The following is a 22,543-nucleotide window of genomic DNA, read 5'->3' as shown; positions in this document are numbered from 1 at the left end:
TTTCATTCTTTCATTCCATCATTTCATCCAGTGTGAGCATTGTGGAAGGAGAGCACCACATGAAATTTGTACCCCAGGGCCCCATGGTCCTATGACCCTTGATGACAATGTTTACTGTGATTCTGGGTGGTTGGTTTGCAAACAGAACTTTGCTGTCCTTCGTATCTCATGAGTGAAACTCATTTTGTGGATATATACCTGACATGGAAGTCATATGATTACATTGTTGTTCAGATATACAGTATCAGCGACAAACAATATATACACACATACACACCCACATACAGAGAGCACTAACCAGAGGGCTCGGAGGCGGCTCCTTCCGTCTCCATGGTGATGTTCTCAGAGCTATCTGCTGTGCCGATGGAGGCTTCTGACTCAGGAGTCTCATCATCTGATGCCCGCGGCTCCAAGATCAGCATCTCATATGTTAATTCCTCCCTGCCGACACACACACACACACACACACACACACACACACACCCCATCACTGAAAATCCACTAAAAGCTCACAAGCTTGGTTGAGGTCCATTGTCTGTCTAACCCATTTGAATTCCATATTAAAATTTAAGTTGAAGGCCTGATGCTCTTATCAACAATATAATACGTTTCAGTTTGCAGACCACTAACTTTATGAGCACCACCAGAGAAGTTGTGTGAAGGTCTGAATAATTTTGTCCAGACAACAGATGTAATAAATATTGCCATGTCCTTTGAGTGATCGTGTATGACAGACAGGTGCTCAGTAAGGAAATGAGAGCCAGAGAGTAAATGATAAATAGGTATTGAGTCCAATGGAACCTATTTTTTTTTCAACGCAGAGCTACAATTTAGTTTAACTGTAGTGGCTTTACTTAAATCACTAAAACATTAGGGGGTAATTACGTCATGGTACTATGCTTAGTGTCTTGTTTTTGGTTAGTGATTGTGTTTTGTTGCTCCCAGTGTTTTCATTGTGTTTGGTGTTGTTTCCTTTGTCCTACTGTGTCACTCATTAGTGTTTTTACCTGTGTCTAACTGTGTCTTGTTTGCGCTTCCCAGTTTCTCACACGTGTCCTAAGTTGTGTATCAGCCCCGATTGCTCTGTTCCGCCCCAGTGTGTCCTTCAGCCTATCCTCTGTGTTCTCCAGTCTTGTGTTCCAGCCCCTTCCCCCAGTGTGTCTTGTTTTCCCCAATTAGTTCCTAGTGTATTTAAGTCCTCCTGCTTTCTCTAGAGTTCATTATTAAATAGCATTTCTTCATGTAACCTGCTTCTGCTCCTGTGTTTGGGTCCTCCTAAATTCCATATATGACAAATTATGACAAATTATTAGTAACTAGTAAGCTCTCTGATAGTAGAAATGGAGGTTGACATTACAGACTGGAATAAACAAAACTTATGCCTTATCACAAAATTACAGTATCCAAAATTCAGCCAGAGAGACATCGTACTTCTCCTTCTGCAGACTCTCGATCTGCTCAGTGAGGACTCGCTCCTCCTGCTGCATGGCCAACTGCTGCTGCTCGCTGAGCCCCGCCTCTGCTGCATCATCTCCTCCTCCTCCTGCACTGTCTCCATCCGCCGCTGGAGGCACCCTGGGGCTGAGAGGCGGTGAGGGGGTATGGGTGCTGCTTTGCCGTACACGGCTTTTGCTCTGTGAGATGAAACACAGACACACACACAAGAGAGGCTAATGTTAGTACGGCAGAGACTGACTGGTAAGCTGCCATTCAGTTTACTGATGTTAACAGATGGAGCACAGACACTTGGCATAAATATGCTTGGATGTTTTGATCACACACAACCGATATACTAACCATATATAAATATTTGGACCACATGATGTTATGACACCACCGCTAAGAAACTAGGGGGTGTGCAGGGTAGCACCACATACACACGCACACATAAACACACAATGCACAGACGTGTTGTCTTTCACACAAACTCACACTTAGGTATGCATTACCTTAAGTTTAGCTGTGTTAGGCTGCATGTTAATAAGTTGCAAAGCGGAAACAGAAAGCAAAAGGTGGTCAGTGGTGTCAGCGCAGTGAGAGTTGGACTGCTGCTCTTTCGCCACAAACACAAACATCAATCAAAGATTAACAAGAATCTTCCTCTTCTGCTGGAGGGGAAAAGGCCCTGTCCTGTTTATGTGGAAATGCTGGGTTCCCTCCTTCCTTGTTTTCACTGGGTACATTGACATTCTTAAAAGGTATGATATTCATGTCATGGTTCCCCAAAAAATTGTATGACATTGTGGTTAGCATTTCTCACTGAAACATGTAGTAACCACTAGCCACATGCTAGGTTGTTAGCGTGAGTCTAATGGTTTGAATAGAGGCTTGACAGTCACAAAACTCCAAGAAACCACAGCTAGTGCCGTTACAGATGTCCACTGGATAATTAAAAAACATGACATGAACAAAGGCTAAGGTACTTTTTTCACCCAAATGTTGGCTGTAAGGCACCACTGCTTCCTAGACTGGGTCAGTGTTAGGTTTAAGGTTAGAGGTGGAGAAGTGCTGCCTACACGCAACTTCCAGGGCAAAACAAGTTCCCTGGACTACGATAAACCTTCTACGAAAAATGCAACCCTATCAAGCTGGAGATTTAAACTTATTAACCAATACACAAATAACTCTTTTCCTTGTTAGCAATATCCATTGGTTGCAGAGAGATATAATGCCAAAGTAAATAAGCCAATCTTTGGTTTATTCAAGCAACATATGATATATTCCATGATACTCTGTGTTGCAGGACAACACTTTCCAACTATCAGCAAAAATATGTGACAGAAACAGCCAGAGAGAGAGAGAGAGACAGAGTGTCAGACACCTAAAAGATAATCAATTTACAGACTGACAGACGTTACAAATATATAGGATCGGACAAGGACTTTACACACAATATGGGCAGGCGGAGCTGGTAGACGTGCTAACTGACAGCGCTATTGACAAATGGGCTGGAGGACAGGACTGGTGGTGGGCACATGGAGTGGGAGGGGCATACATACCGGGGTGGCAGTGCGGGTTATGCTCATAAACCTAACAGCAATTAGTACTGGTTTCTGAAAGGGAAGGGTGGGGGGAGTAAGGGAGGAAGGAAGGACAGGTTAGGGTTAGGAGGTTGATAGAGAATCTTGATACAACTGGTTTGTTAGAGGATTTTGGGAGGCTTGTTTATCACAAACAAGGTAGAAGCAGGTGTCTCATTTTATGCTTGCCAGAAGGGCAGGCATTTACATGTGCCAGTATGTCTTTGAATGTAGGATTTTCACAGGGCCCTTAATGAACTGCACTGTTTAAAATGCCTTTGGTAGTAACTACCATAGGCTACTTTCTGTTGATTTTTCTCCGTCCATATCACATTTCTCTATACTTCAAAGTGCATGTGGAAACTGTTCATTAGATATAGTAGGAGAAGGTTCATTTCAAGTTCCCGGATTCCGTGGTCAAGTGTTAGTTTATAAGATTACAACTGTTTAATTTAGGTTTTATGTTTTGTCTGTTGGACATCTTTGTTCTAAGTGGTTAACTGCTTTCATTATATATCATTATGGGTATATATTAGCAGCAATGTTAGTCGTTAAGTTGTAGGAGTGAGCTATTGATGATTTCATTTCATGACATTAGATAGATATTCACAGTTGGATAGCATATAAGTAGCACTGAGCAAGTTCTAATTTGCTTTTGTCTGTTGTTTCATTGGTTGTGTTCTTGATTCCCTCCTTTCTATTTTATAGATGGACTTTTTTTGAATATAGGAAAGAACAAAAATGTTGGGAGCCTTGGACCCTGCCCTTTTGGCATTAGCTCCTACTTAACCATTAACCACTTAACCATTCACATATGTCAGTGTTGGGTGTTAAATCTGAATGTGGTTGGATCAGTGTTCAAGATGTACCCCCTCTAGTATGATTTCTGAGCTCTTGGTGTGCATGACAAAAATCCACTACATTTGTTGATGGAAAGATGCAACACAGAGGAATGAACTCCTGCCATGGCCTTTTGGAAGCCATGCCAGCCTCTCATGGAGCTGATCACTGCAGTGTGTCAGCATTCAAACAATGAGTGAGGAAAACAGGGCATTACAATTTGGAACAAGTAGGAAAACATCCATCTCTGCCACAGACAATGACAGGCAATTAGGCTTGTTTAATCAAATCTCTTCACGTGCATTCTTAGTCTGTAACTTTGTGTCAATCATATACTACTTATTATTAGTACTACTGTTAAGTCTGTACTTTATCTGTCTACAGTATAACGCACACACTCAGCCTTAGCCTTGATAATATAATTGCTCTGATAAAAGCATTATGCACAGTGGTAACTCATCAGCTATTACCATATAAGAAAAAAAATCCCAGCAAGCATTTATGCATTAACCCGCCTCCAGGAGCATCCAGAGGCTGTGATTGGCTCTTGTGCTCTTACCATGGATTTCCTAATGTGAGTCAACCTGCTCTTGGCCTTAGTCTCTGCAAACTCCAGACTGCTGATGTCCTTCAGACGAGCCTTGTACTTGCTCATCTGCTCATTGATGATCAGCTCCACACACCTATGGAAGAGAGACACCATAGAAGAGAATAGAAGGGACCCTTAATAATTTATCCCCACTTCAATGGAATGGAACCTTAATTTAATTTTATTTTATTTAATTAAAAAAAGGTAAGACATTACTAAATAATAATAAAAAAAACATATTAAATATTTTGTCCAGTATGTTTTGGGCATAATGTCTGTTTGCAGGTGAGGTAAAAAGTTCATTTAGGACACTGCAGGAGGGCTGAGAAGGGCAGCCGTACGCGGTAGTCTTGCTGATGTCCTGGACGCTCTGCAGCGGGTCGATGGTGTCGGGGCAGCGCAGGATGCACGGAGCAAACACTATGGCCAGAGCATTGGCTGACATCCTGTTGGTCTCCTCCTGTAGGGCAATCCTGCAACATACCACAATATAATTCTGTTACAGAGGGTCTCAGATTTTGAAGGTGAGAGATTGTGGCACCCATCATCTTCAAATACAACTGAAAAAACAAAACAAAAAAAAAAAAACAAACAAAAAAAAAACAATACAGCACTGGGGCAAGTTACTTAGCTCCAAGGGAAAAAAGATTCAGAGCTTTTAAAACCTAATTTTCTGTCTGGGTTAGGGTTACACTGCTGGTGTAGAATCTTATCCCATCACTGACCTGACCAAGTGGAAAATGAGGCGCTCCAGTGTGCTGAGGTGGGTCCTGCTGAGCTGGTCGACCACAGAATACACCCCTCGGATCACCTCCCGCTTGTCTGGTTGACCTGAACCCGCCCAACACAGAATTAAGACATATAGTTTGATATTCATGAGCTCATTCACTTCAATTTGATGAAAATTCACACAACAATGCACCTTATGAAACTTATCCTCGGCCATGGGACCCTCAGGAATTGATTCTGACAAAGTAACAAAGAACAGCAAAAAACAGCCACTACAGATGATGATTACGTGCTTACCCATGGCTCGAAGAAACTCCTCATAAAGTTCAAAGGTCATGAGAGGGCTGGGCAGGTCACGGAGCCACTGTTTGAGCACGCTGGCGATGACGTGGATGTTGTAGTCATCCAGGCTCACACTATTCACATCTGGGACAGAAAGATAAGTTCAGGTGAATCAATGTAACAAGTACAGTGGAGGTTCAGTAATAAACAGCTATAAATAACTGGAGCAGCCTGAATGAGTTTGAGGCAGACTGAAGTGACGATTGCAGGATCTAAAATGTCTAAATGTAAATATAAAGGCTTTGATATAAAAAGCTTCCTTCTAACTGCCATGTGTTTATATAGCATTTGGTAATATTTATAATGTTACGAAACAGTCACACAACATGACATAACTAGCAATGAACATTTGTTAAAATAAATTAAGTGTAAACATATACATTGCAAAAAAAGTCTTCGTCTTAACAAATCATTTAGACTCATATTCTAAGTGTGGAATGAGTTGAGGGGGGATGAGGGTGATCAGCGTGGGATGAGATAATCTCCCATTTCCAAGGCAGATCAACTTGTTTCCAGACTTTTCTTGAATCAAGTGTCATTTTCTTGATACCGATGAGCTGATCTGTTTTTTGCTGCCTTGTTTCAACAGATTTAAACAGATTTGTGTCCTGAAAAATTCCCAAATCAAGTCAAACTGCACTGGAAACAAGAAGGTAGATTTTTTTTTCACTTTCACTCCCTTTTTTGCATTGTATAAAATAAAACCCTTGCTATTTGCCCCTTTGGATTAGGCCCCTGCCAATCCCACCTGTGTCCAGCCCCTGCCGGAGTTCTTTGATCTTATTGGTGGAGCCAGACTTCCTGTAGATTCCCTCAGTGTAGAGGCCATGCATCTCAATGTAGTTGATGAGTTTCTCCACTAGGTGGGGCACTGTGCGCTCCTCGCTGGTGAGACGGGACAGCTCCACGCAAAACTGCCGTGATGAAAGCTCTGGATCATACTGAAATGGTCACCCATACAAATCCAAAGATACACACACACATACATGTGCATGGATACACACACACACGCGCGCGCACACACACACACACACACACACACACACACACACACCACATGAAAAAAGTCTAAATTACGAACAATGTAACTGAGGAGTCTTATAAGAGCTAGAAATCCTGAAGGAGGCACAAAAGAGATCCTCTTGAGAAAAACAGTAAATACCAAAATCATCAGCAATAAAATGAAATAGCTTTTAGAAACAATAAAACCTTAAGAAAACACACTCTTACCTTTTTACTGCACTTGGTGGTCATCTTGGAGCAGCACTTCCTATGGCAGGCGTAGCGGCACACTGTAGACAGCAAATACAACACAATCAGACTGAAGGCATTTCTCCGACCTCCATACAGACGAAACAACAGCTGCAGTCGGTCCACGACCACCAAGCTGCATGCAGGTGAATGCAGAGCAGGCAGAATGTTTGGAAGAGATGGGTCGACCCTCAGAGCTGCCATCAGCGAGTGGAGATGGAGCTTATAACCGGATAAAAGATAGATTTATGAGCTGAATGGCAGATGTAATCAAATTTTTGGGACACTTAGGAAGGCAGGACGTGTGTTTATTGCGTGTGAGTATTGCGTGTGTGTGTGTGTGTGTGTGTGTGTGTGTGAATAGAGCATGGGGGGGGGTGTAAAGTACTGTGTGGATGGAAATAAAAACTACACACGGGCATGAGTGCCTGTGGGTAAGTGAGTTAGATGAACATTAAGAACTCGCATTGAGTGTGTATGTGTGTGTGTGTGTTTCAAATATTAGGCAGCCTTGAACATCTTTTGGTGGCTTACAGATTGCAGTCCTAGCCGACAAAACAACAAGCAGCATTCTTATATGTCTCTTCAGGTAATAAACGGCTGGACAGCACGGCAGAGAAGATGCTTTTTGTATCTTTAAATGTCATTAAATCATGGTAATGAAAAGATTTAGAGTTAGCACACTGAATTAAAAGTTGATCCCAAAGTTTAATGAAAATCTTATCAGTGTATCAATCATTTGAGGATCTTCATCAGGACAGATGAGTAGGAGGTGTGTAATTAAAAATATTTTTCTTAGTATTGTGCTGTTGATGGATGTTTTCATCCTTCTGAGAGATGTGTACACCTGAGTAACCTGCTTTTATTATTATTTTTTATTGGAATCCCTTGTTGCCATCATGTACAAAGTGGCTCATTTGAGTTTCTCAGAGAATTATTCAACTTCCTTGACCCAAATCCCTACAAAATTCCAGAAATTCCACAGCCAGTGGGAACCCTGTACCAAAATATTTGAATCTTACAGTGTGGAAAGTACTGTTTAAATTCCCTCAGCTGAATAATTCCTTTTCAATGTACATGTGTGCTGTGAGTGTGTGTGCATGTCCAGCCCTCAGTCCTCACATTTGCAGACGCAGGCTCGGTCCATCATCCAGATGAGGGAGGAGCAGTATTCACAATAGGTGGGGATGCTGTACTGAGTGGACTTGAAGATGTGGCCGTTGTGCTCCTCCACCTACAGGGGGCAGCAGAGGCACTGCTCAGCTCAAAGCAAATCTACTACATTCAACAGGATCATGCCTTTCATCCTAAATTCAAATTGTCTGATCTCTGAGTTTTTTAAAAGTTCCAAAATGCCTCCTCTCTTCTGCAAACATGTTTGTGTGAAGCAGCAGTGATGTTATTATTATTAGCTGCAATATGTTTTATAGTTCCTTGAACTGCAGCTTTATGCTATGACCTCTATATTCCTTAGTATCTCGTGGAATGACTGTCTTCAAATGCAAAGATTTAATGTTTTAATTAGTACACTTTGATGTTTGATCTGATATGAAACACCAGGAGAAAAGTCTGAGAGCCTTTTCATGGCCTTTTCAAGAAAACTCTGGAAAACTTTGTTATGAAGTCACTGCGGCTGTGGTCAGCGATTTCAAAGTTACTCAAGTACTCACTGTATATTAAATAAATCTGGATAAAAGTATCTGCTAAATGACTAAACTGAATTCAATCTCCTGTTTTCAAGGGTAAAAATGAACTGCAAACCTCTTCAAATCAAAGGACATCCCTGCTGTAAATGACCTGAACCACATGAGTGAAATGACCTGTGGATGTTAGACAGAGACAGAAACACCACTCACAATGTCAGTTTCCTTTTTTCTCCTCTTCTTGCGTTCAGGTTTGGGAGCCTGAAAAATCAGACAAAGCCAAATATGTTACCTTAGACTTTTGTCAACCCTTCGCATGTATTGAGCCAACAATAATAGATTTATTTATTTATTTATTTTTTGCTGTAAATTACTTTGTGGTAAATATTTTTTAATAAAAGCCCTCTAAAAATGAACTTGACTTGAATGTATATATGTTCTCTGATAAACCCAATAGCCAAGCTATTCCCCTCTTAGCTGCACCCATCCACCTCTTTCTTAAAGCTGTTCATCCATCAACACAGTTTTGCCCCTTTTTCTTTTGTAATCCATTTTGCTGCCACAGTTCTGTAGTACAGTTAGTGATCCTGTAGCTTTGTATTGTTATTTACCTTAAAAGTGATGAGCTACATTTAAAAGTTACTTTTTATTGAAGTAACTTACACATTTGCATTACCCACTTCAAAAACAAGCCACTGCTATATATATACAAAAACAAGCCACTATATATACTGCTATAAGATTAGACTCTATATCTCTCTGTATTTTGATATATTAATAATACAATATTGATGTTAATTACACAGATCTTATATTTTTCTACATATATATATATATTTCTACATGTCCATAGAACATAATATTGATGATAATTACTAGAGTACAATACAATATATATGTAATATGTAGGAACTAAAGCGGTAGGATCATGTAAGTTTTTAACTTCTTCCTACTCCCTTTTGAACATGTGCTGGCCATCTAGGTAATAGCATTGAATTTATTGATCTCTTTTTGTACTTTTCTTCTGTTGTCCTGTTGTTGCATTGTCTGTTGTCCTTTATACAACATGTTCAAAATAAATAAAAATTAATAAATATATATATATATATATATATATATATATATATATATATATATATATATATATAGCATCTGCTATGTGTTGTTGATCAATATTTTAAAATGCAGTGCATGACTGAGTAAGATGTTGTAAATAAGACTGTTAAGTGTTTTAAAAACAGCAAGCAATCTTATTTATAACAAGGAGAGTTTTTTCAATTAACAGGATGTCATCTGCAAGAGACATTGCCAGGCTTCCTATTTTTCCCCCCCTTTCTTTTTCCTATTTAGATTTTCTTTTTTACTTGGACTGACAAAAAATGAAACCGTATGACGCTTCATCCTAAGACTATGGTGTCTTACCCTGCCAATGGTTCCTTCCATGGGTTTGTACTCAGTCATGAACTCGTCCAGGAAGACCTTGAAGGTGTTGACCCACACCTTGACAGGTGACTCGCACCAGTCCCTTTGCTCCAGACGCATGGTCTTCTCCAGGATGTGCTCGAACAGGGCGTACAGGTCTTTGTAACGTATACTCTTCCCATCATCCATCTGATGGGGAGGAGAGGAGAGGAGAATGTGGTAAGAGTGGTGTATGTTGTTTGTATTTGGAATGACTAGTCAGATTAATTTTATCATTCTTTACTTTACATGAAATCCAGCGAATCCAGTGAGACATTTGCCAGACGCTATTTAATGTTAAAACAATCCTACATCATACATACAAAAATGTTTGATGGTTCATTCTAGTCATTGCCTCACTGGACAACTCAATGCAGAGAGTGTAGACTATCACAGAAAAGTATCTGAGAGTCAATTAAATGTGCTTTTCTGTGATAGACAACTTCCCTGACTTCCCCATCTCCACTGAGCTGATGTGGTAAATACCACCTATGTGGTACTGCAAGCAAGTGAAAATAAACACTGGAAGAGAAAAAACAAATTACTTCGATGTTGACCCAAATCTGAACACTAGAGCAGCACTCACAGCCAGGGCAGTGGAGTAAGAGTTGAAGATGTTGATCCTGAACTCCTTCAGGGCCTTCTTGAAGACGACGTCCACCATGGTGTCCTTCTTACCGTCCTCAGACTCCAAGTCACCAATCTGGAGAGACAGACACTGTTCAATTAAAAGCAACTGGGGAAACATGTGGACGGAGCAGAGATAATACCAGGGAATTACTGAGGAAAAAGACACCCATTCTAAGCAGTCCTTGGATAAAATGAGACACACACACACACACACACACACACACACACACACACACACACACACACACATATATATATATGACCTGACCTTCTTCATGAGGAAGTCGTTCATGCTGCGGTAGTCATGGGCCGAGGTGAGGATGTGTAGGGCGTCATTCTGCCACTGGGCCGGTTCCAAAGCGATGCTGCTGATCTTGAAGCTGCGGCGCCTTCTCATCTTAGGAGAAGGCTCTTTGTTTTCCTTACTCTCCCTGGTCCCCCGTGGAGGAGCACCTGCTAGGTCTGGGCTGTGTGGAGGAGATGGGCCCTCTGGGATAGAAGAGAGCAGGACAGAGACGAAGGAGGAAGGTGGAGAAAAGAACAAGTGACCAAAACAGATGGAGAAGTTTGTCTAAATCCAATAACAGGAGTTTAGCCTTCTTTCTAAGACTCTGAAATCTGTTGCTACTGTGGAAAAGTATTCTATCTTCTGCACTGTGTTGTCTTTAAACCCGGAGAGTCTTCACAATCAATATCAAGAGGCACTGATATTACACTTCCAGTGCTGATACTGATACCAAGTGCCAATCTGATCCAGTACTTTAAGTGAACAGAGTAGGCTTAGACCATTAGGGTGGGTTCATTGGACAAAATAATTTATATGAAATCCTTCTTTTCCCACCATTTGAGAATTGCAGGCTTTAGTGTGCCAAAAATAAAAATCAAGACAATTTGCTTTTAATGCTGACATGTTACTCAAAGCTTTTGGTATGGCATATTAGTCTTGGGTAAAAACTCTAATACTAAAATCTCCAATACTAATGTTAGCCTGGTGTTAATATTGGTGCATCCCTAATTTCAGGTTATCAGATGAATACGTTTTAAACCCTGGTTTAAAACGTTTTAAACCCTGGTTTAAAACGTATTCATCTGCTCATCAGTTGGTTGAGTGATGGTTTTTTTTTAAATTAGTTTCGCAAGGAAGGTTTGCAGTCATGGGCCACCTTTACTTGGACTGGAACAATTACTACACTATACTACAGTGTACTACACTCTATGCTACACTGTACTATTTACTACATTGTGCTACTTGGAGCAGTCAGGATGGTGTGGTGAGTCTTTCAACTGAACGATGTGGGTTCACACCCCTGTGTTGGAAAGCCCTACCATCTTGAGGTTTCCGTTCTGTTCTGACCTCTGACCTCACTGTCAAGAAAGGGCAAGAAAAAAGAAATTTCATTTTCAAAACAGACTTAAGGGTCAGGGTCTCTTTACCATGTGCATCACCAGCATCACTCCTGCTGCCCTGCTTGTCTCTTGACAGTTTTTTCTCGCCGTGCTTCGTCTTACTCCAGAATCGCATCTTTCCTCTCATCCTGCTGTATCACAAACACACACACACACACGCACACACACGCACACACACGCACACACACACACGCACACACACACACACACACACACACACACACACACACACACACACAATTTCTGCATCATCCTACAAATCTATAAATCACACACCTCTAACATAATTTTGCTAACTTTGAAAATGAACAGATGTTTCATTCCAATGTGAGACGTCCACCATTGAAAGAAAGTTGCAACTTCTCTTATAAAGAAATTAACAAAAATTTAAATTTAAACAATATAATGTATTGCAATTTCTTCTCTCTAAAAACACATCTACAACACATGTTTATAGCAAATATATTCTGAAAAAAGCAGAGGTGTCATACTTTAAAAAATAGTCAGGAGTTTTTCCTGAAACATATCAAATGTTTTTTTTTATTATCTTCTAATGCCTCTAAGATCATCATATAAGGGATAATAAGAAAATGAATTTAATTTTCAATTTCTTTACAAGCACCTACTTTAACAGATGTTTCCTGTTTTCTACAGCTGATAGTGATGAATGAGCTTAATTAATCTGGAATAAGTGAAATGTGTAGAGAAAGATGAGCAGGATCTACCTTCCATCCTGGCTGGATGTCTTTCTGAGGGCCTCCACTTTGCCCAAGTCTCCTGATGACATGGTCTTATGGATCTTCTTCTGATCTTTATGAGAAGGCTGGTGAGCAGATTAGGATACATTTAGAACTGCCCTTTTCAGAGTGAGACACCTGACACTAATGCAGGTGATTTGACAGAGGTGGTATTAGTATTTGGTGGAGGTGTGTTGCCTGTCTTGTCCATCTCTGTAAACTGTTGAGACACAACTGTAATCTGGTATTCCACAAATCATGACAACCCCAGGATTAATGTACACTATTCAAGTTCAAATCATATATCATGTATTATACATATCACCTTTGACACTATTGTGTATATTTTTACATTGGAAAGGCAGTATTTAGAAAATTACCATATTGGCCAGAATACAAGATGGCCCTGATTCTAGGACAAAGACCCTTTTTCAGCATCAGTTTATGGGAAAAAAAAAAAAAAAAATCAAGAGCATATCTTGTTTTGTTTTGTTTTTTTAATACAACAAAAATCATTTCATATGAGATAGATAAATGGATAAATAAATAAATAAAGGTAGGCTGGTTTGCAGCATTTTTAAATCAATCTAAAACAAAAAATTAAAACATCGCAGTGCAAAAAAAAGTGTAAACATCTAGTCGAATTGTAGACTGGTATAGAACTTGGAAAAAACAAACAAACAAACAAACAAAAAAAAACAGCCTTGACTGTAATAAAACTAAAAATAAAAATGAAATTAAAATAGAAATGAGCTGACTTCTTTAGCCTAACTCTTTTTGGCTACAGGGAACATGGCTCCCCAGCTTTTTTCCTAGTCCTTGAATGCAGGAAGACCTCACTTTTTCAGGTGTAATTTCCAGATAGAACTATCATCTTATATTTGGGACAATATGGTATATATTGCTACACAATTTGTTCAAGAGTAAACAAGGGGTTTTATAGTAATTTGGCATATTGAGTACATAATTTGGCATCTGGTGATGAGTGCAAAATTGTTGCATTACATGAGTAATTCTAAGCAAGTGACTTGAGTAACTACATAATACTACAATAAATTCATTTTTTATTTTTTTGGATAGCACAACCTTAAAACTTGAGAAACAACAACATCGACAAAATATCTAGTGAGTCTAAAGACACTGAAAAAACACTGTGACATCGAAGGAAAGTGAGAGAGAAGTCATGCTTGTAAGGTCCTGTTATGGAAATAAGACAATGACATCGTTAGTAAAGAGTTTCAGTGGTTCCAGCATGCATGAGGAACGGTTGGTGTGCAATGCAACATGACCCTTGTAATAGTGCTTTTAGGATAAGAGGGATTGTTGGAGGTCCAAATGTGGGCAGAACCATTAAGAAAAACAGGTGGTCAGTCCTTACTCTGCAAATATCTCTGGTCATTGCACCTAAAAGATGAGGTAGTTAGCGGGATACCCTAGAATGTTGGCATTTTGAATTTTAACCTTTTTATTATTATTATTCCTAAACCACTTGTCACGTTAAGAGTAAAAGAGTTCTATCGCCAGCTTAAAACCAGCTTGTGATACCATTCCACACCATATCCAGTTCATATCAATGTCTATATATGAGCTAATGAGCTAACTTGCTGTGACTGTGCAGCTGGAGAGTCAGTACAGAAACCTTTTCACTGTAATGTGTCATCTGTTTGGTGAAGTAGAACAGAAGAATAAAATTCAAAATGCTGAAGTATCCCTTCAAAAGAACAATTAGTTGCATGAGATCTTAAAGAAAGTAATGACTAGAAGTGATGGCTTACCATGGCCCAGCCTTTAAACCCATGACAATCTGGGTGACTTGCCAGGCAGTTAGACTAGCCATGGTGACGGTCAGTTTGAATGAAAAGATTTTCAATCTTTTCATTTTTTGACACTACTGTGAAGACTCAGGCAAAGAGCTGGCACATTAGCATAGAAACACTTTGGTGATACTGTAGAGCAGCAGTCAAACAGTCCGACAGTAGTGAGGTTAGCAGTGTTAAAAGGCTCCTCCTCCAGCCGCCTGTATGAGTGGACATGAGACGGTTGGTTCGTCAGAGGACTAGCGAGCTCCAGAGGTCGGGGCATTTACCATCTCAGAGTCACTGTGACAGTCAGCCTCAGGGTGGGCACGTGGGGGAGACAGGGTGGGGGGCAGCGTGCAGGAGAGGGCAGGGATGTAGTATTCATCATCATCATCCGACTGGGTCGCCCCCTCCGAGTTACAGCGGGTAAGAAAGTCGGAGCGCGTCCGGGACATTCGTGCTTTCTTTTTGGGGCCTGGGCGGCCCACCTGCTTCTGGGCAATCACAGGGATATCAAGTCAGCTGCTACATTGAGTATGTGTGTGTGTGTGCCCGTGTGTGTGTGTGTGTGTTTGCGGGTGTGCGTGCTTGTGTGCGTGCATGTCCTACCTCTCTGTTTCTGGATCCACCAGCTCTGGAGCTGGAGGTGTCATCTCTTAGCAGGGCTAGTGACCTTTCCTGGTTAACCAAATCTTTATCTGACCTGCAAGACAGTATGGAAAATACATCTATTTTACAATTTGCTGCAATGGAAGGAAGACCTGGAAGGAAGGACTCCAACGATGGATGATTTTCAACATTAAAACTATTAACTATTAAACCCATGACAACGTTTAAAAATTACATGTTCATCTGTCTGAAGATCTAAATGGTATGCTTAAAATTGACCTCATGAAGAAGATGGTTTTCATTCAACAGAAGCAATGTTTTTGTCAAAAACAAAACAAAAGCAAAACAAAACAAAACTGCACTTTAAAAGTCCACTCACTTAGAGAAGGGCAGCTTGCGTCTGGGCGGTGAGAAAACAGCATTTGAGGGCTTTTCCATCATGTTGACAATAACAGTCTGGGCTGAGCTCTTCTTCTGGGCTTTTGGTGGTTTGGTCTCCAGAATAGGGCTGGATGCCTCCTTTGCAGGCCGTCCAACCCTCCTCTCCTGCTGACTGGGGAGAACTCCAGGAACGTTGGTCTTAGGCTCCATAATGATCTGGATGTCCACCTCAGAGGAACAAACCCCTGGAGCTTCAAGGGTGGTGGAAGAGGGAACCTTAGAGATCGTGTCTCCCTCAGACAGATCTCTTGTAACCTGGGTAGTAGTCCTAAGAGGCAGTTCCTTTTCCAATTCCACCTCCAAACCTGCAGTGGAGGTCAGGTGGGAACTGGATGACATTACTGCCATTTGAGAAGCTCTTTCAAGGGCTTGGGCTGCCTGCAGCTCACACTCTTCCACTGGGCTCTCTTTCTGCATGCTGATTACCACTACTACTGGCCTTCGAGATGTGGACTCCCTTCTCTCTTTATATGATTTGCTGGGGCTATCAAATTTCGGTTCCTGAACAGGGCTTTGGTCAGAAGCAATAAAAAATGTTGCTCTAGGAGCCTCCTCTTTGATTGGCGAATCCATCATGGCCTTTTCATTGTAGTTTGTATCTCTAAGCCCCTCATGCAGTGGATGAATCTCAGGCTGGAGCATTTCCAAGCTAGAATGTTCTTGTACAGTCAACTGAGAGCCGAAATCTCCAGAACCCTCCGTCTCCATGTCTTCCACACTGAGCAGTTCAAAGCTCCCATGGCTAGCCAGGGATCCCCGGGGTGAATTTCTGTGACTGTTGTCCAACTGACAGGCGCCACTGCCTGGGATCGAGTCCTCTGGCAGAGCACCTCCCACACTAGTGGTTCGGACCTTTAGAAGCTCTAAGCTGAACTGTGCCTGTTCGAGCTCTCTCATCCGTCTGCTCTCCCGCTTTGACCTTGTCCTATGGCTTGTCTCATCTGTGCTCCTACTTCTTTCTGTGTCCTCTTCTTTTTCAGCGTCACATACATCTAACAATGGCGACTTGGAGTCCTCATCAGGTTCTGTGAGATCCTGGACTTCATTTTCATGTCTTGGTAGGCTGAGGTCCTCGATGGTTCCTGTATCCAGGACCATCATTCCCTCTGCTTTCTCTTGAGGTTCACCGTTTTGTCTTTCATGCTGCTCCTTCAGCTCTCTAAACCTACATACATTATTAATGAACAAAGAAAAAACAATGTTATTAAACTTTTCAAAAACATAGATTTCCACTCAGAGCAGCCAAAAAACAGCAATACTTTGCTATAAACTCCTCTATTTACCTGAGCCTGGCGATGTATCCCCTGCCTATCGCCTGTACATGCATCACAGTCCTGTATGTTTTACAGTAGTGGTTCCTCTCCCTGTATCCTCTCCAGGCCGTTTGAACTACAATGGCTGCCCGTGTCCTCCGCTGGCAGCAGTTTCTCCAGCTCCTCTGTATGACCAGAGCGGAGTTACGCCATTGTAGGAACCTCCTATGCTCCCTGTAGCCTCTCCATGCTGCCTGCAGACAAACTGCTGCCCCTTCCTCAACACCGGGATGGACTGCTGACTCTGACTGCTTGAGAAGGCAGCGTCGCCACCATTGCTGCATCAAAATGAAATGAAATGAAAAAAAAAAAAAAAAAAAAAAATCAGGACAAAATATTTTGTGTCAGAATGGAGGTGTAAATACAGGTGGCTTCCCAATAAAGAAGTTAAGCTAAGTTCAGTTTTATTTGAAGAAAGTCACTGGAAATTTCCAACTCCAATAGACTGATGGTTTAAAACCACTGGCCAGTTGCAACTAACATTGAAATGGGTCTGTTTTTCTTCAGTCTAATAAGGATTTGGATCAAAACTTGCTTGTGATCCCCCCCAAATCCCTGTGGAACAACTTATAAGTAACTTTGAGTTACTTGGACTATGGGTTGTAATTTTCACAAGAGAAAGGTATTTAAAGTTCATTTACATGATAATGTATTTGTATAGAATTCTTTTTTCAAATTTCATTGTGTCAAGTTTTGACTCTCCAAAATCATCTTATTGTCCCCTGGGTTGCTCTGATCTCTAGATTTGTTGAGACATGAATGAGCAAGAAAAGTCTGAGGAATATCACATTTTTGTTACTTATTAATAATATTTATAATATGATGACAATATGAAAGCCTATTCACAATGTATTTAAATGTATAAATTTAATTGACAGATTCATACAAACAGGATGAGAACACTTTGTACTGCAACAATCAACTAAATTTCATGATTCTAAACTTATAGTTTCTTCATTCTAGGCAGGTGGAAACAGAAATGTCTTAACTGCCTTTTCTGACTAACAGTACGCTGTCTTAGTACAACAAGAAGTGAAATGTTAGATGGCCTTTCACAATCCTCACATGGTGTGTTTAAGAAAAACAGAACATTTTTTTAAAAAAACAGTTGACAGTTTGTATATTCAGTCTTTTTCTCAATTCTTCTTCTGAATGTTATCTGTGCTTCATTGGCTCTTGGCCAACTCTATACTACTTATGGTCTGACTGAGTTTGTTTTCCTTCAGTCTGACAAAGATTTGGACCACTCTCCTCACAGGGCTCTTCCAGAAAAAACATGCCGACAGCGGTCTGAATATAGAGGTCTCACTCCATCATTCTCTTGGCTCCTTCGCTTCCTTTCATTCTCTCATTTTCTTTCTCTCATGGAGATAATAGAATGGGTTCTTAATGTCTTAACTATTCTTCTCTTGTTGAAATCACTGTTATAAATATCAGTGGGATAAAGTATTCTCCTATTTCAGGTGCATGTCAGGTTGAGCCAGACTGATTAGAAATCAACTAAGAATTAAAGTTATCCACCAAGCCACAAAGGTTACCCTCAATTGACTTAGTTTAATCCTTTCATCATTCTGCAAGCATAGGTGTCACATTTTTCAAACGGCAGATACGTATCTCATTTTGGAAAAAGCTCAATTTTTTAAAAAAGAAAATTGTTGAGGACATAACAGCTAATCATTTCAAATGGCTTGACTGATTTTGGAGAAAATTCACCCTTAAAAAAGAAAAGGCAAGTAGTTTCTATTTGTAGCAATTTGTAGCAAATGCAACAACACTTTATCATGCTATGTATAAACAGAAAGGCCATTTAGCCTTATTGGCCAATACCAATACCTTATTGGCCATCATTCTGAAACTGTTGGAATTTGCACTTGCAGCAGAAATTTGATAGTGACATACTAAGTAGAAGCATCACAGTTGTGACATCGCTGACCACTGTGCAACTCCACAGGAAGAAATGCAGGAAGAGTTTCGTTCAAAGTTTTCTCAGTTCTGCTTGTCTGTAAACCAAGTTGCAGGCTTCCTTCTTTAACTTTATGGCTATCACCATTCTCTTTTTCCAAGTCAACATGATTCTTCACCTGGATGATGCAGGTGGCCTGTCTCATATTGACAAAGTGCTTCCTCTCCAGGGCGGCCCTGAAGCGGCGCTGCAGCATGACAATTCGCCGCAGCACTTCCTGGTGGAGAAGCGTCTGGAGACGCTGACGCTCTGCCTCCCGCAGGAACACCTACACAACAAAGCAAGGTTCAGATACACCCACTACTGCCATGCTACCAGTGTATATGCACAAAGTACTATTTTGGATTAAGATCTCCACCAAAGGGTATGCATTAACCTAAACAGGAAATAGTTTGCAGAATCTGTACCATTGTGTTTCCAACTTGATATCCAGCAGGTGGCAGGTGAATCTGGCGGAAGAAATCTCTGATGCCCGACTTGGTTGGACTGGTGCCACGGGGTAGCAGGACACGAAAATGATGCACAAAGTCCTGGAAGAAGGTGTGTATAGTCAATAAACCAATGTAGACAGCGTCCTCGCTCTTTCAGAATGCATTGTGGTAGAAAGGGCATGTGCAGATACCATAGATGCCACTAAATGCTGCATGAAAACAGACAATCTTAGACTAAACCTCCTTTTCAGCTGTTGCTAAAAATAGTCAGGATCCAAAAAGTGAACATAAAAATGTTGGTCCTCATATAATTGGACTAATAATTGTGATTCACAATATCTATCTATAGCGATCATTATTTTTTAATCACATTTGTGTAGCCAAAATGGCAATATATCCCCCAGGAAAATACTTGAAGAGTCCTGAATAAACAGCCAGGAAAAAAACTCTCCAGGTAAACACCTTACATAAGCCTTTTTTTGTCAGCCACATCTATTTTGTATTTTTTTGTTGGCCATTTCTGTGGTTGTACATTTGTGAGTCTTTGCTATCAACACAATAAAATGACACTAATAAATAACTTTTACATTTGATCATGTCATTAAGTCTTTTTAAGAAGACAGTGGGAAGGGCTAACCTGGAAGGTGTACTTGATACTGTATCCTGATTGGCGGATCCGGACGGTCTCTAGCATACCTGTATACCTGAGCTGTCTGAGCACTAGGCTGTCACTGAAACGCAGTGGGAGCTAGACAGAAAGGGAGAGAGCGAGAGAGAGAGAGATGCTAAAAATTAAATGACACTAAAGAGATCAGTGGTTGAATGATTGTAACAGGGGAAATATTCAGTGATTAGTTAAATAACGGAAAGCGCGCTCGGTTCATAACTCACTTTCTCAGCATTAGAACGAATACACTTGACAAAGTACGGCTCTGACTGACCAAGAGTCTCCATCAGTTTGTTGAGGGATGCCTGTACACAGAAACACAAACCAGTGACAACACATCCTGATTGATCAACATCAAAGGAAAATGCCATTGTTTTGATATGGCTCATGCCTTGTACAAGGGTTGAATGCATTTAAAAATACAAAGTAGTTCAGATAATAGTTCATATCCTGGTTCAGGTACTTATTCAAGTTGGTTTGTTTGCAATGTCTTAATGCCTTAATCTCAAATAATCACTAACACATCAATAAAAAATAATACTACGAATATTACTAATGAAACTGAGGCAACTGTAGAACACAAAGTTACTGGATTGAGGTATATAGAAAATGTATGCATTTATGCAACATGCATCAATCACATTTTATAGATTTGGGACTAGGAATGCAAGAGTCCAGTGTAGGGGAGTTTATCTAAAATTTGGTGCATCAGAAACTAGCAGAATAATTGCAACTTGGCCACTTATGGTTCCATTAGCAGTAAACTGTAAGAACACAGAGAAAACAAGAGAAATGAGCAATACTTTGCTAATGTGCTTTATTTTTTATTTATTTATTTATTTATTTATTTATTTAAATAATCTAATAATCTTAATAAGGTTTCATCATGAATTTTAGTCATACTTGAGTGAAAGCTTAGGAAAGCAGCAGTGCATCTGTTCTTAGGACAGTTTGTCCCTACCCCTGCTGGTAATCATGACAGGCTCCTGCTGCAGCTGGTAAAAAGGCTCACTAATGTTGTTGTAATTCACAAACTCTACCAGCAGAGGGCGAGGTCAGCACTGACCTGAAACTGGGCGCTGATGCTGGGCGGTTTCTTCTTCTTGTGCAGGTGAAGCAGGGACTTGGTGATGCGGTCATGGAGTGTTACACTACCCAGATAGCGCAGAGATTTGATGTCCAACAAGTGCTGCACAAACAAAACCAGATACAATATATATTGAGCTTTAATGCATGTCCTCTACTCTGTCTCCCTCTGTCTTTCTACCAACTCAATAAATAGGAAATACAAGGGAAAGGACTGACTTGGCCCTTTAAAAAAAAAAAAAAAAAACAAGAGCAATGAAAGGAGGCATCATGCTGGAACCTTACCTTGGGAAGAGTGGGCTTACTTTTGCAGTTTTTGTTCCTCCTAAAGGGGACAAAATTGATTTCAGTAAGCAGACATTAAAGTGAACAGTTCAGTGAGTAATTAATGGGAAATACAAAATAAACCACAATCTGAATTTGGGCCAGTGAGAACCGATGTATGTATTATACATGTAATTGCAAACATGAAAAATAGAGTGTCCCATAAGAAATGTGTAGCAGTTGCCCGGCACATGTTCAGGCAAAAGAAAGCAGAGAAACATGATTGCCTTTGTTTTTAAGTAGAAAGACATTAGATGCCTCTGATGGGGAAATCTGACTACATCACTATCATCTAAAACTGTCGGGGTTCTTAGAGTCTTAGACAAAGGAAATAAACCAGGATGATGCAATGTATTAGCCAATACTTTCAGTTCAGTGCTGGCAGGAAAAAGGTTGGTGCACACTGTGTGTATTGTATGTCCCACTCACAGCAGGATGCCCTGAGCTCTCTCCAGGAGCTTGCTGTTTGTGGAGTTGAGGAAGATCCCATCTTCTTCCAGGGCTGGGCTTCCTGTCGAGGACAGACGACTTGACCGGGAGCTACGGCCATTACAGCCTACGCCGTATCCATCCCTGACAGAATGGTGATGAAGTTGGTGGAATAAAAAAGGTGGGAAAATAAAAGAGGCGGGAGAGAGAAAAGAGGAAAAGTGGGAAAAGTAAAGAAGCAGGCATAAGAGAGGAATAGAAGAGATGAGGAGGAGAAGAGAGCAATGCAGGGAAGGACAAAGTTGAGTGTAGGAGCAAAAGTGTGGGAGGAAGAGAAAGAGAGTGGAAAGACGAGGTTGAAATAGTTACATGAACTGTTTTTGGTAGGTCTAGCTTTCTCTAGACAGTGTTTGCTTGCTGCTGCTTAGAAGCAAAGTTTACATTTTGCTTTCAATTTACAATCTGACATCCCCTGTGTGTGGAGAAGACTTCCCAGTGATCACACCAACACCAGAATGATGATAGTAATTATTTGGACAAAAACAGTGAATTCACAGTGTCACCCACTGTACCCAGCAGGATATACCAGTATGTCCTGGATTGGACACTTGTATTGACTAGAACTCACCAGCTGGCCTTCTCATTCAGAGCGTTGGTGCCTTGAAGATCTGACAGAGGTGTGCGGGGATTTTTTCTAGCAATACCTGTAAGACAGGAGAGAGAGAAGAGAGGGGGGAGGAACAGGAGGAGGCTGAACATAACTGTGATCGGCTGGGATTTTTCATGTGAAGATGACATGGCTTATGACTCTCAAAGGTCACTGGATCAAAAC

The 22,543-nt window shown here is 40.8% G+C and overlaps 1 protein-coding gene across 10 annotated transcripts in view; it reads right to left on the bottom strand.

The window, feature by feature from the left end:
* Positions 1-22,543, bottom strand: part of LOC115360624 (unconventional myosin-IXAb-like) — a 144,558-nt gene that overhangs the window by 3,001 nt on the left and 119,014 nt on the right. For 3 of the 10 annotated variants that reach the window (XM_030053631.1, XM_030053632.1, XM_030053635.1), the window contains 28 exons: positions 22,340-22,415; positions 21,712-21,855; positions 21,244-21,283; positions 20,939-21,061; positions 20,097-20,177; positions 19,843-19,953; positions 19,182-19,304; positions 18,893-19,042; positions 16,782-17,089; positions 15,437-16,663; positions 15,058-15,151; positions 14,736-14,942; positions 12,638-12,735; positions 11,940-12,043; positions 10,774-10,994; positions 10,462-10,578; positions 9,837-10,025; positions 8,628-8,675; positions 7,894-8,005; positions 6,751-6,812; positions 6,269-6,461; positions 5,476-5,604; positions 5,175-5,280; positions 4,791-4,922; positions 4,420-4,543; positions 3,000-3,053; positions 1,432-1,634; positions 299-441 (listed from right to left, as the gene is read on the bottom strand). In XM_030053631.1, coding sequence (XP_029909491.1) covers positions 299-441; positions 1,432-1,634; positions 3,000-3,053; positions 4,420-4,543; positions 4,791-4,922; positions 5,175-5,280; positions 5,476-5,604; positions 6,269-6,461; positions 6,751-6,812; positions 7,894-8,005; positions 8,628-8,675; positions 9,837-10,025; positions 10,462-10,578; positions 10,774-10,994; positions 11,940-12,043; positions 12,638-12,735; positions 14,736-14,942; positions 15,058-15,151; positions 15,437-16,663; positions 16,782-17,089; positions 18,893-19,042; positions 19,182-19,304; positions 19,843-19,953; positions 20,097-20,177; positions 20,939-21,061; positions 21,244-21,283; positions 21,712-21,855; positions 22,340-22,415 — 4,719 coding nt within the window. The remainder of the gene's footprint in view (positions 1-298; positions 442-1,431; positions 1,635-2,999; positions 3,054-4,419; positions 4,544-4,790; positions 4,923-5,174; positions 5,281-5,475; positions 5,605-6,268; positions 6,462-6,750; positions 6,813-7,893; positions 8,006-8,627; positions 8,676-9,836; positions 10,026-10,461; positions 10,579-10,773; positions 10,995-11,939; positions 12,044-12,637; positions 12,736-14,735; positions 14,943-15,057; positions 15,152-15,436; positions 16,664-16,781; positions 17,090-18,892; positions 19,043-19,181; positions 19,305-19,842; positions 19,954-20,096; positions 20,178-20,938; positions 21,062-21,243; positions 21,284-21,711; positions 21,856-22,339; positions 22,416-22,543) is intronic. The other 7 variants (XM_030053633.1, XM_030053639.1, XM_030053634.1 and 4 more) reach the window with 4 other exon arrangements.

This window comes from Myripristis murdjan, chromosome 6 (assembly GCF_902150065.1).
Source record: "Myripristis murdjan chromosome 6, fMyrMur1.1, whole genome shotgun sequence".
In the NCBI taxonomy this organism is placed as follows: Eukaryota; Metazoa; Chordata; class Actinopteri; order Holocentriformes; family Holocentridae; genus Myripristis; species Myripristis murdjan.
The sequence above is the reverse complement of the archived record's forward strand: the minus strand, read 5'-3'. Positions and strand labels throughout refer to the sequence as shown.